The sequence below is a fragment of the Dromiciops gliroides genome, chromosome 2 (genome assembly GCF_019393635.1).
Source record: "Dromiciops gliroides isolate mDroGli1 chromosome 2, mDroGli1.pri, whole genome shotgun sequence".
Lineage (NCBI taxonomy): Eukaryota > Metazoa > Chordata > Mammalia > Microbiotheria > Microbiotheriidae > Dromiciops > Dromiciops gliroides.
In genome coordinates this window covers 650,968,836-650,982,069 of record NC_057862.1, presented here as the reverse complement: position 1 = coordinate 650,982,069, position 13,234 = coordinate 650,968,836, and the positions used below count along the sequence as shown (strand labels likewise).

The window sequence follows — 13,234 nt, the reverse complement described above, 5'->3', positions numbered from 1 at the left end:
CCTTCTCATTTTATATGACTCTTGTCAATGATCTCTGAAGCACACACAACAAACAATCGAGAGAATGAAGTAGAGGTTTTCCTTTTTAAAACATCTGCCAAGCATCAGAACACCGCACTTCCTTGCCATGGGGACTGTGCCAAATCAAGTCCACAAGACCATGTGCCAGGCACCGTGGCACCCCTCAAGTTCCTCTCTCTGACCATGATGTCCTGTTTCTCCTCATCTCCTCCTTTCCCATTTTCCCAATTTCTTCCCTCTGGTCCTGCCTCACCTTTCCCCCTCAGTTTACCCTTATGATGCCTGTCTTCTTCCTCCCTTGACTCCCTACCCCTGTCCCTCAAGCATACCTGCATTCACACTGGACAATGCCCACCACCAATATTCTGACCTATTCCGCAGCCGTAAACACCACTGCGGGAAACCCCACCACTCTGCCTACAGGGTTCAATACCAATTCACTTCATCTAATTTCAAGGGATCCCTCCGTGCTGCATGGCAAGCCTTTCACCCCTCTGGACTCTCCAGCTGTACTCGGCAGCAGGGCCAAACCTCCTCTTCTCCAGCCGATGCCATGCCTTGGCAGAGGCCCTGACTCCGACTCTGCAGAGAAAGTCAAGGCCACTATCGTGGGCGTCCACATCTCTCCTATTCCATACCTTAACCCTCCTCTGTTTTGGTACTGTGCTCCAGTGAGACTCGAACAAGCTCCTAAGGGCTGGGATTATTTCAGTCGTCTTTGCACCCCCAGAGCCAAGGACCACACCATGTACACAGCAGGTGCTTAGGAAACACTTGCTGAATTAGTCCCTATTTACCACTGGTAATGAGCCAGGGCTACTTCTATTCCCTAAGCGTTCCACTCTCCCTCCAGCCCCAGGTCCCTGGCCACTGTTGTCCATCTGGGGTCATGGATGCTCATGCTGAAAGGATGAGCTTCATCAGCAGGGTGCACCGAGGCCTGGTCTGTCCTCCTATTACCTGGTTCTGGGCCCAGATCACAGCTCCTCAGAAATAACTAAGGACCTCAACGGGCTGCCTGTGCAATTCCAACCCAAACAGGGCAGCACGCATTCTCGTACCCACAGAGGTTTTCCCAAACAGGTGACGAGTCCAAGCTTTCTAACAGAGCTATGGATTTTTGCTGAAACAGAGACTGACTCTGGCCAGAGGTCCTCACATAGGAACTGCTAACCAGTGATAAGACTGAAAGTTTAATGTCCTCATGGGACTTGGCCCAGATACAATTCTTCTGTAAAATGTGCCCCCAAAGGTACAGCCACTGAGACACTTAGGGCAACAGCTGAAGGAGACTCTAGGTCAAGCTAAACAGCCTCAAAGCAGGGGCGTGTGAAAGGTTCTGGCCTCTTTAGTCCAAGGAGACCAGGAGGTACAGCATGTGCCCGTGACCGGGGACAGACATGGGAGGAGGCGGACAGCCTTGGCTTGGCTCCCCCCTCCCTCTCAGGACCTCAGCTTCCTCATCCTGTGGATGAGGCCATCTTCCCAGAGTGACCCTGGAGACTCCGAGCGTCCTGACCTTCTCCTGAAAGCAATTGGCCGCCAGGTTGTAGATCTCCACTGTACCGTCCATGCGGGAAACAGCCAGCCTGTTGGACTGGTGATTGTACGCCACACATCGGATCCCCACAGGGACGTAGTTGAAGAAGCGCACCCGATGAACCTTAAATTCACCCATTCCTGCAGACAGAAACACAACAAATTACTGAACACCTCCTCCCAGAGATCCATCCTGTGCAACTGCTCACTGTTTCTGTGCCTCCTCACCTGAGGGTGAAGGGGAATGATTTCTGAATGTTTACCAGGTAATAACTGTACATACTGCAGAGCTCGTGGGAAGCAAGGGCTGTCTTTTACCTCTCTATCCCCTGTGCACAGTCCCTGCCACCCAGGAAGCACTCAATAAATGCTTGCTGACCAACCTAATAAACAGTTTCTAGAATCTCATCTTGGTCTGAAGGAATGGCAAAAGAGAGAGTTCATTCAGCAAGCAATTATAAAGTGTCTACTATGTGCCAGGGACCGTGCCATGTACCAGGCAAAGAGACAAAAAGTAGCTTACGGTAGACCAGGAGAGGGGGAGGAGTAGACCACATGTGAAACATCAGCACAGAAAAATAATATGTCAGACTTGCAAAATGAATACAAAGTAGCCTCTGGGGCAGGATGGGGGGCAGAGGGGTGGGGTGGGGGAAGATGAGAACAGGGAAAGCAGGCATTCCACAAAATGAGCATGAGAAGATGCAGCATTCTAGGCTTGTGCCCAATTTAAAGATAAGGAAAACAAAGGCTCCGAGGTTAAATTGCACGGCCAGGAAAATGCAACTGTTCTGTCCCCTAGGTTAGGCCATCCCTCAATAGTAGGGGATGGAGGATCTCAAAGAGACTCCATTAGGGAGTCTGGACACCCAGATTTGAATCCTGTCCCTGAAACTCTCAAGGTCTGTCACCAGAGGCAGAGTCACTTTTAGACCTCTGGGCTTCAATTTCCTCATCTGGAAATGGGGATGATGATGATACTTGCAGGGCTTGACTTCACAAGCTCTCTTAACCTTAACACTATGTCAGCCAAAGTTGCTATTGTTGTTGGCACAGCGTTTTAGAAAACAGACAAGGGAGAAATGCTCAGAAGGAATATCCATCCAGCTCACGGTAATGACTTTTTGGTTACAGCTCAGGATCTGGGAGAGGTCCAAAGGACACTTCCAATCCTATGTCCACAAACATTTATTAACGCCTAGATGTCACTGGGCATGGGGCTCCACAGGACAGATTCGGAGACAACCTCACATTCTAGGGGATTCAGCAAGGGCTCACCCTCGCTCCTTGTCAATGGAATCCAGATCTGTAAAATGTAACAATGTACTAAATAGAAGTACGTGAAAGGCATTGAGCCGGGCGCCGGGGAGATACAAAGATGAAAAGTGGCATTTGCTCACTGATGGAGTTTCCCAAGGGGCGGTGTCATCCTAAGGCAGAAGGAGCTCGGTATCTAATAAGGGGGATGATGGTATAAGAGTGTGGGGGGTGGGGGTGGAGGAAGGAAACGATGGACTCAGAGTGCTCTGACCATTCACTGGATTCTCAGAACCTCAGTTTCCCCATCTGTCAAGTGAAGGGATTGTATTACATACATGATCCTTAGAACCTTGCCCTGGATCCTACGGCATGGACATAAATGATTCGTAAGCTGCCAGGCGGCTCATTGGATGGAATGCTGGACTGGGGAGTCAGGAAGACCCGAGTTCAAATTCGGCTCAGACGCTGCCTGGTTGGGTGACCCTGGGCAGGTCAGTCTCCCCATCTGTACAATGGGGTTGTAAGAAAGAGCACCTCCCTCCCGGGGTTGTCTTGCGGCCCCGAAAGTGCTTTTGCAAATCTTATTAAGATTGCTCTAGAGTAGCAGTTAACGCTGGCAATTACCCTAAATCACCAACCACTTAGTGGGCGCCCGCTGTATGCATGCCGGGCTCTGTGAATGAAACGTTCCCTGGGGGCTAGCATTCCAAAAGGCCACCAGGCAGAAGGGACGCAAGGGGCCTCCTGCCACCCCATGGCAATTTGGGGGCGGGGAGGCTCTCGGAGCCGGCTCTCCCCTTCCTTCCCGGGCCAGCTGCCGCGGAGGACGTTCCCCCCCCCCCGCCCCGAGAGAGCCCCCTCCCACGAGGTAGGGCTGCTTCCCTCCCCCCGCCGTCGCTCGCACTCACCTCCGCCGGCCTCGGACCTCGGCCCTCCAGTCTGGCTTCTCCGGCGACTCGCGCTCCCCTCCCCACCCGGCCTCGACCTCGCACCACGTGCGCGCGCTCTAACCCCGGAAGCAGTCGTTGGCCCCACGGAGCCGGAAGTGCGCAGACAGTGTTAGCGGCGGCGGACGGTGGCGGCGGGAGGTTCGGTTGTCGCCCGTTGGCCGCGAGGCGCCGCGTTCGGCGGCCGCCATTGCAGGTCAGGCCCCGGGCGGGGAGTGCGGGAGGGGGAGCGGAAGGGGCCCGGGAGGCGAGGGTCGGGGCTAGGGGAGGCGCGGCGGCGGGAGGGCGACAACGAGGGAGCGGGCGGCCCGGGGAGGGAGGACGGCGCGGGAAGAATGGCGGGCTCGGGGAGGCGGGAGGGGCCGGGACTGAGGCAAGGGAGCGGGAGCGAGCGCGGGCGGGGGCGGAGCGGGAGCGGGAGCGAGCGCGGGCGGGGGTGAGCTCAGTGGAGCCGGGCCCAGGGCGGGGGCGGAGCGGGCTCGAGCCACAGGCGGCTAGAAGGGGCTCGGAGGTGGTTGTGGCGGCGGCGGCGGAGCCGACGCGCGGTGCCGGGCCGGGCCGGGCCGAGAACTTGTGGGCCAATGAAGGCGCGTGGAGGGGACTGAGGCGACGGAGGCAGAGGTGGCCCGGCCTGGGGCTGGGGAGGGGGGCGGGCGGGCGGGCGGGCGAGCGACACGTGGGTCGGGGGAAGATTAGTGCGTGGGGGGAGGGGTGGCATGGCGTGGAGGCCCTGTGACCGAGAGAAGCGGGCCGTGGAGGAAACAGGGAACCTGGATGGAGAAGGGATCCAGGAAGTGGAAGGGGACCATTTGGAGGGATCCCAGGAAGAGGAAGAAAAGGGGGAGGAGAGTGGACTCAGGAAGTGGAGTGGAAGGGAGGAGACTGGGGCGGGGGCTAGGGGAGGGCGGGGGCTGGCCGAGCGGGAAGGAGGGGGGACTATTGGAGTAGGGGCTAGGGGCAGGTGTGGTGTCTAAAATGGAGCAGGGAGAGGCAGGGAGAAGGTAGCCGGGGAGGGGTGGACCATAGGGGAGGGGGTGTAAGGACTGTATAGGACTGGCAGTGAGGATCACCTGATGGAGGGTAAATGCTCAGAGGAGATAGAGGGTTGGGAAGAGATGGTGGAAAGGAGGCTTGAGAGTGAAAAGGGTCCTAGGACACAGTATTTCTCTGAGTAGTGGAGGATTTGGACAAATACTGGAGTAAACTCAGATCGACTGAAGCACCTTTGCCAGCAAGCATCAGCAAATGCCAGTAGTTGATCCTGTGGAGGAGCGGGATCATAAATATTCCTAAAGTGTGTTGTGAAAGTAACACATGTATACATAGTGTCCACGCACATTTTTTGAACCATCCCTCCCTAATGAAAAGTTCTGAAACATTCAGTTCCACATGTACATTACAACCCCAATGGGGGGAGGGGGGACAGGGTCTGTCCATCCAAACTAGAAGCATGGTTATAACTCCCATATAAGCCTGTCTGTAGACAGGATGCCATTTGATTCTCAGGCAGCCCATTTTCAGTCACAATACCATGAAAACACTTTTAATAAAAAGATTTCATCTTTTCACATGTATTTTTAAAACCGCATTAATTGTTTGGGTTTTTGGAGGAAAACACATTAAAAAAGTTAATGTTTTTTAGAGTAGGACTTGTCCATCTTGACCTCATTCTGTGAAGCAGTCCAGTGGTAATCCAAGTTTCATTTTATTCCTACCATTTCTCATGGGCCATCTAGTTTAAACCCATCATTTTACTGCTGAGAAAACTGAGTTACCTCCCCCAAAGTTAAATAATTTGCCAAAGGTCACATGGGTAGAAAGTCAGTGAAGTAGGATTCAAACTTAAACTCTCTGACTCTACGTCCATCTTTCTTGAACTGTTCAGCCCCATGTTCTGAAGCTCCTGTAAACATGGAAGCTATTAAATGAAATAATTGTAAAGTTCTTCACACAGTATCTCGCACACAGTAAGCACCATATAAATATTAGATATTTTTATTTTGAGGAAGTTTCTAGAGAAGTACAAAGAAAGCTATTAAGATTAAATTAACCTGATCCTTCAAGTAACAGTTCAAGATGGAGCCAACATAAACTGTGTTATATATAAATTAATTCTTTCAGCACTATAAAATTTAGAGCATGTTTCCCAGTAGATATGTATTCTAAGCCAAGATTTTGTATCATGAATGTTGTAGGGAAACCTTTGGAAAGATTTGGGAAAAATTGACTTTACAAATAATTGAAATTTAAAGCTGGTATTACAGAAAGGGATGCCTAAGATCAGGAAGTGAATGATTATCATTTGGATAATTAAGTGAAGTATCCTATCCACTAAGTATTCCTTCTGAAACATTTGGCTTTTGTAATTACACACAAAACCTTTGGCTAGGTATTAAATAAGTTGTCCTTTAGGCTTTGTTTATAGCATCTTTTCCTCCCAGGCACTCTTTTTTTTTTCAAGACACTTTTATTAAATAAGTCATTTTAAGTGCCTCTTATTCCTGATGAACTTGTTGACATGAATTTAATTTCATTTTTAGTGTTCTTGTTCTAAAAAGAGTAAATTGGCCTCCCAGTCTATTCATTCTTTTTTTTTTTAAGTGAGGCAATTGGGGTTAAGTGACTTGCCCAGGGTCACACAGCTAGTAAGTGTTAAGTGTCTGAGGCCGGATTTGAACTCAGGTACTCCTGAACCCAAGGCCAGTGCTCTATCCACTGCACCACCTAGCTGCCCCTCTATTCATTATTGTTTTGTTTTGTTTTGTTTTTGTAGGCAGTGGGGGTTAAGTGACTTGCCCAGGGTCACACAGCTAGTAAGTGTCAAGTGTCTGAGGCCGGGTTTGAACTCAGGTCCTCCTGAATCCAGGGCCGGCGATTTAACCACTGCGCCATCTAGCTGCCCCCTCTATTCATTATTTAAGAACACTTTGTCCTAAGAAACAAAAGTAGGTATTTTAGATTGAATGCTACAATTTCTGGGAATATGTAAGTATGGAACCATTTCCAGTGACAGCTCCCTTCCTACATTTTTTCAAATGGAATATGCTGTTTTCCAGGATTTAATGTACCAGGAAGGGTTTAGTATTTTAGCAACCAGAAAAGATAAATACTGCTAGGTCCTAATTGTTGGAAATAATTAATCTCCTGAAGTGATAGCATGTATTTGGATTCACAGTATTTGACATTATAATTATGCAAAATATGGCATAGGATTTTTTCCCCTGACCTCCTGTCAAATACAGTAACTGCTTTGGCGTCCTTAGCAAATCAGTCTTACTTGGACATTAATTCCTTACAGCCATATTCTTGAAGATTTTTTGTCCCCTCCCACAGCTTCTAGCAGACTATCTTGTCTCCTCTGCAGTGCCTTTTGGTACTCAATAAATGGTCCATGAATGAATAACATGAGAATGAAGGTAATGCTTATAAAGCATATTAAAATTTTAAATATCAGAAAGAAATAAAGTTACAGAGAAATGAAAAATATGTTACCCAAACTATAAGTCCATTCTCATTAACTTTACCCAATATACCCAAGCCTTTTTCTTCCTTTTTTTTTTTAAGTAGTTGTTTTGAGGGGGGGGTGTTGAGGGTTAAGTGACTTGCCCAGGGTCACACAGCTAGTAAGTGTCAAGTGGCTGAGGCCAGATTTGAACTCAGGTCCTCCTGAATCCAGGACAGGTGCTCTATCCACTGTTCCACCTAGCTGCCCCTCCCCCCCCAATAGTTTTTTCAACTTCCTTCTGTTCAGTACACTTTTGTCTCAGTAGAGCTGGATTAATTCTGTAGGTTTGAATGTTTTGATAGTTGGCTCAGGTTCTAAAACTAAGTCAGAGTCTTATCAAAACTGAATTACCACCTCTAATGACAATAGATTTATGCTTCCAAGTTGCTTTGTAGTGAAAATTTTATTGAAATGTATTTAAGGGGCATTTCCATTGACCTACTTTTAATTCAGTTGTAAAGCATAGTGGACCTATATAATTAGTGCATCAGAGTCTACCTGTGAAATATTGTCACCTAGCTGCTATCACACACATTTCTGAATAGATTAAATTTTATGGGTTTCAAAGGCCAATCTCAGTTAATTTTCCCAGATTGAATGTTTGAAATATGAGAAGTTTGGGGCTTAGAAATCTTTTTGTTGATCGGAGTTTTTATTGTGAGTGCTGTTTGTTTTTAAAAAATTTGACCTGTACTCTATTCTCTTTTTCTTTAGCAGTAGATAATACCTTCATATTAAATTTCCCTTAATTCCACTTTCTAGAGAGGCACAAATTGGACCCCTTTTGTTCTTCAACTCTCCCCTCTGATCATTCCCCAAATGCTAGACAAAATGAGCCATAAGCTTTGGACCTACCCAAACCCTAAAGAGTATTTAGGTACCTGAAGTAACAGTAGATATCAAGAAGCAAGGAGGGAAATAGACAACGTACAGTTTTATGATAACAGGAGATTTCTGTATTCTGAGGGAGAGTCTTAGAATATTTCTTTGTCAGCTAACTAAATTATATATCGTGTTATTCTGGGAAATAGACCATATGCATAGAAATATTCCCAAATCAGGCTTGGTACACAGTAGTACTGTGACCTGTTCTAGACTAGCTAGAACTGATGGATGTTGGAATACCCAAGCTGAGTTTAAGCTTTTAGTAGTATTAGTTTTACCAGAACAGGTGCCAAGAAGATATATCCAGTTCAGGCATCCTTCTGTGACAGTGGTAGAGGGAGAAGGGGGACTTGGAGGTTTGTTCCAGAATGTACTCATTTCAGTACCACTTATCTTCCAAATCATGAGATAGTAAGGGCCAAACCTGGTTAAGGAATGGCACACTATAATCTCAGTATGTTTAAATGCTATAGTGTACTACCTGTATAACCTTGGCCAAGTCATTAAATATGAACCTCAGGTTCTACATCTGTACAAGGAAGAGATTGCTTAGATGATCTCTGAAATTAGAGGATCACCAAAAATACTCTATTTTGGGCCTAAATCCTATTAATTCCTTTTGCTTTCTTTTGAATACAAATGTAATGTGTGAAGTAAGCCTTTTAGAACAGATGCCTGGATTTCTGTGCTGTAGTCTCAGTGAAGTTAGTTATAGTTGCTAGCCAATAGTTTGAAGTTCTTGCCTACCCCATTTAATGACTACTGAGGAAATTCACAACATTCCCCTAATAAGCAATTGTTATAAAGTATTCTTCCTGGGTTGCTGTTATTTGCCAAGAAGCTAGGGGTTAGGGGGCAGCTGGATTCAGAAGGCCTTGAGTTCAAATCTGGCCTCAGACACTTGACACGTACTAGCTGTGTGACCCTGGACAAGTCACCTAACTCCCCCTGCCCCTCCCCCCCCCAAAAGAAGAAGCTAGAGGTGAGTGCACAAGGTGTGGTGCACATTGTATAGTAAGTGCTTGCCATAATCTTCTTGAATGTGCACATTTGTCCATCTGGGACTGGTTTTTATTCCATTAGGACCCCATTGATTCCCAAAGTAACCATATATTCTTAATCCAAAATCTAGTCACATGGTCTGACAAAGATTTTCCCACCGTATTTGTCAGGCAGTCAACTTTGTGGTCTGTACTGTACCAGAAACCTGGGATTTAGAGTTGCCTTATCTGGATGCAAAGGGCTACTGCTTTTTGAATTGAAAAAACTCAGTAAAATATTAGAAGGAAGTTCTTTTGCTTTACTACTACTACTACTGCTTCTTTTTTGGTGAGGCAATTGGGGTTAAGTGACTTGACCAGGGTCACACAGCCAGTAAGTGTTAAGTGTCTGAAGCCAAATTTGAACTCAGGTCCTCCTGACTCCAGGGCCGGTGCTCTATCCACCGTGCCATCTAGCTGCCCCTGCTTTACTTCTTGAATACTCTACTGCATGTCTGCCAGCATCTGTGCTTTTTTATACTGCCACTCATTTAGGTTAAAAAAAAGCACATCATCAGTCATCATAAAATTATTAGCAGCTGGGTGGTAGAGTGGATAAAGTCAGAAAGACCTGAGTTCAAATGCTGCTTCAAACACTAGCTGTGTGACCCTGGGTGAGTCATTTAACTTAGGCCTCAGTTTTCTCACTAGTAAAATAGGGATAATATTAGCACCTGCTCCCCAGGATTGTTGTGAGGATCAAATGACATAACATTTATAAAGCTCTTTGCAAATATAGCACGCTATTAACTACTTCTAAATATAGGCCTTGATTAACCCAGAAACTTTAAGACTCTCCCCGACAAACCTTTTTTTTTTTTTTTTTAGTGAGGCAATTGGGGTTAAGTGACTTGCCCAGGGTCGCACAGCTAGTAAGTGTCAAATATCTGAGGCCCGATTTGAACTTGGGTAGTCCTCCTGAATCCAGGGCCAGTGCTCTATCCACTGTGCCACCTAGCTGCTCCCCTACCCCAACATTTTTTTGTTTTGTTTTGTTTTTTGGTGAGGCAGTTGGGGTTAAGTGACTTGCCCAGGGTCACACAGCTAGTACGTGTTAAGTGTTGGGGGCCAGATTTGAACTCAGGTACTCCTGAATCCAGGGCCGGTGCCTTATCCCCTGCGCCATCTAGCTGCCCCCCAAACATTTTTTATTTAGGCTTTCTAGCTGTTTAGTCTGCTTTTAATTTGTGACTAAAATTTTCCTAGTTCCACAAATTTTCTGTAATTTATAGAAATAGGATGTTTCTGTGGAAATAATGAATTGCTTTTCAAACCCAGGAATTTTTTTTAAGACTCTTATTATTGCTATTTTCTTGTCTTTTAATTCCTTTAGAATCTCCTAGTCCTACTGATTAACTGCTTCCTAGTTTCCTAGGTTGAATTACATCTTAGTCCTCAAAACCTCTAATTTTAGTTGAAGTCCCATTCTGATTCTCTAATGTAGCAAAAAAAGAAAGATGGACCTTGGTATCCAAAGACCTGGATTTGAGTTTGAACAGTGAATATGTAAAAAGAAGATAATGCTTGCACTACCTGTTTTACAAGGTGGTTATAAACCATGCGGCCTTAGTTATTTTCCCCATTATACTTTTGCCTGACTTTTATTTGTGTTCAATGTCTGCCCCTATTCCTTTTTGTGGTGCTTTTTCTCTCATGTTTGTAATTTGAAATCTGATGAAATTTCGTGAGTTCTTGAATTTCATATACTTTCATTAGTTCTGTAAACAAACATTAAGATCTTAGAAGTTGACACTTAGAGTTTTGGTTCGTTTTGGTTTGGTTTTGGTGAGGCAATTGGGGTTAAGTGACTTGCCCAGAGTCACACACAGCTAGTAAGTGTTAAGTGTCTGAGGCTGGATTTGAAGAGTTGTTTTTTTTTTTAATCCCCTCAAATCAAACCTAGTAGGCAACCGAATCCCCTGTGACAATTAGTACATCCATTTCAAATGAAGTAGTTTGTTCTCATTGTCATTTAAACTTTTTCTTGAACAGTACTCGAATTTGCCACAAGATGACACTGTGGTATAAGACAAATATTAGTACATCTGTTTTCCCTTGTCTGTGGGAAATGGCTTGGACTTTAGATAGGATGAATACCTAAAACATTCACCAGAATATTTAAACTGATGCTCCGGACAATTTCTTGGTTTAACTTTTGCTGGAGACCTTTTGTTTTTCAAATCTATGGTGATTAGGCAGGGGAGGGAAGTTAATGAAGTTTACATTATATCCCCTGGAAAAAAGAAATCTTGAAGTTGTGGAAAAAAGTTCTTTCTGATATGGCAAAGAAGAAAATATCAGAATGTCCTTATGTAAATTTTTTCTTTTCTCTTAGCATTTCTTCAGGTTGCTTTTCTGAGAGAAAGAGCCGATGGTGCAAATTGTGATTTCCAGGTGAGTGAATCCATGTCGATACCTTTTTTTCACTGTAGGTAGGGTGAATAGTTGGGGTTGGATAGGTTTGATGTTTTTCTGGAAGAGCTAAGATCCCAGAGTGCATCTGCACAGATCCTTGCATTTCAACCTTTAGTTCAGTGCCTAACACTACCCACTTTCCAATAACCTTTTGATCAGAAAGAATGCCTGAGCCTTTTATGGGTGGCATACTGCTCATCCTTCACCCCTCAAAAATATTGTAACCACCAGCCCTTTGCTTGCAGTGCTGGGGCTGGAGGCTTGGCAGAATGGGTGCTGATGGAGCTACAGGGGGAGATCGAGGCTCGCTACAGCACTGGATTAGCTGGAAACCTCCTGGGAGACCTACATTACACCACAGAGGTGAGGGGGCTTTCCTTACACTGCCTAACACCTCAGAAAAACAAGCCACAGTAAGGTGGCCCTCCCAGAAGCCAGAGTGGGGACTGCCCTAAGGTTTGTTATGTGAGGTCTGGCTAATGTCCTCAGGAATCCAGTCATGCTCCTCCCCTACCTCTGAAGCATCAGAGAAGTTTTACCTTGGGGTAACTGTAGAGATTATATTTCTAAAGGTGGAAAATATATTCTTCTTTGTGACTGGGAAATGCACAGGGGGAGGGTTAGCAAATGTAGCATCTCAGTGATGATGCAGTGAGAAATGCCAGAGTGGAGCAAAGGACCTGAACAGGTTTATGGGGATGGGGTTGCCTGAGTTTTATCTTGCTCTGAACCTCAGGTGTCTTGTTTTTTGTTTTTGTTTTGTTTTTGTTTTTTCTTTAAAGGGAATTCCTGTGCTGATTGTGGGGCATCATATCCTATATGGGAAAATTATCCGTTTGGAGAAGCCATTTGCTGTCCTGGTAAAAAGTGGTTCTGGGGAACAGGAATGTGATGAAAGTGGCCGACAGACAGCGACTCGGTACCTAGCGAAAGCACTAATAAAGAACAAGATTCTCTTCAAAACTCGCCCGAAACCCATTATCACCAACGTTCCCAAGAAAGTATGAAAGAACCAAGGATTTTTCCTAGAGAGCGGCCAACTCCCTGGACTCGTGCCCCTTTCCCATCCCGAGGACGGATAGACGGTTCTCTTGGTTCATCAATGGCTCCTGTTTTGAATGCAGGCAACACGATGGGGGTAAACCCTGATCCTTTTCTTTTAGCCAGTGTTCTTGGTGGAAATCTGACTCGATTCCCAACTGGCCCCCTTGCCAGAAATCCAGCTCCTTTCCCAAAGCCATCTGGCCCAATGGCCTCATGTCCCCCTTCCTTTCCAGCTGGTGCCCGTGACTCAACTATAGTTCCTTTTCCAAGGGGGATGAATCCTCCAAGCACAAGCTCAGTTCCTTTCCCAAGGTCAGGTGGCCCACTTGGCTCAGGCCTAAACCCTAGAGCAGGTATTGCCACTGGCACAGGCCCTATGTCTAACCCTAGGCCAGGCGGGCTCACCAACACAGTTCCTATGTCTAACCCAAGGGCAAGTGGTCTTCTAGGTGCAGGTCTTGACTCCAGAGCAGGTGGTCTGGGCTCAGGTCCCGGTCCTGACCTGAGAACAGGAGGTTCACTAGGTACAGGTCTTGGCCCAAATGTAAGGACAGGTGGCCTTATGGGTACAGGATCTG

General features: G+C 46.3%; 2 protein-coding genes across 2 annotated transcripts in view; one reads left to right on the top strand and one right to left on the bottom strand.

Moving 5' to 3' along the window:
* Positions 1–3,839, bottom strand: part of UTP4 (UTP4 small subunit processome component) — a 32,946-nt gene extending 29,107 nt beyond the window's left edge. The window contains exons 1-2 of the mRNA XM_043983547.1: positions 3,729–3,839; positions 1,541–1,701 (exon numbers count right to left, since the gene is read on the bottom strand). Of these exons, the coding sequence (XP_043839482.1) occupies positions 1,541–1,699 (159 nt within the window). The 5' untranslated portion in view covers positions 1,700–1,701; positions 3,729–3,839. The remainder of the gene's footprint in view (positions 1–1,540; positions 1,702–3,728) is intronic.
* A 2-nt stretch (positions 3,840–3,841) lies between these two features.
* On the top strand, positions 3,842–12,766 carry CHTF8 (chromosome transmission fidelity factor 8). Its single transcript, XM_043983548.1, has 4 exons — positions 3,842–3,963; positions 11,533–11,591; positions 11,858–11,975; positions 12,395–12,766. Exons 2-4 carry the CDS (start codon positions 11,569–11,571, stop codon positions 12,617–12,619), a joined length of 366 nt encoding a protein of 121 aa, XP_043839483.1. The 5' UTR covers positions 3,842–3,963; positions 11,533–11,568; the 3' UTR covers positions 12,620–12,766.
* Positions 12,767–13,234: the final 468 nt, after the last annotated feature.

Bases quoted from the DNA above. Each gene is read 5' to 3' on its own strand.
- CHTF8 (XM_043983548.1), top strand. From the start codon at position 11,569: ATGGTGCAAATTGTGATTTCCAG. The intron at 11,592-11,857 runs GTGAGTGAATCC...CTTTGCTTGCAG, and splicing joins GTGCAAATTGTGATTTCCAG to TGCTGGGGCTGGAGGCTTGG. The intron at 11,976-12,394 runs GTGAGGGGGCTT...TTTTCTTTAAAG, and splicing joins ACCTACATTACACCACAGAG to GGAATTCCTGTGCTGATTGT.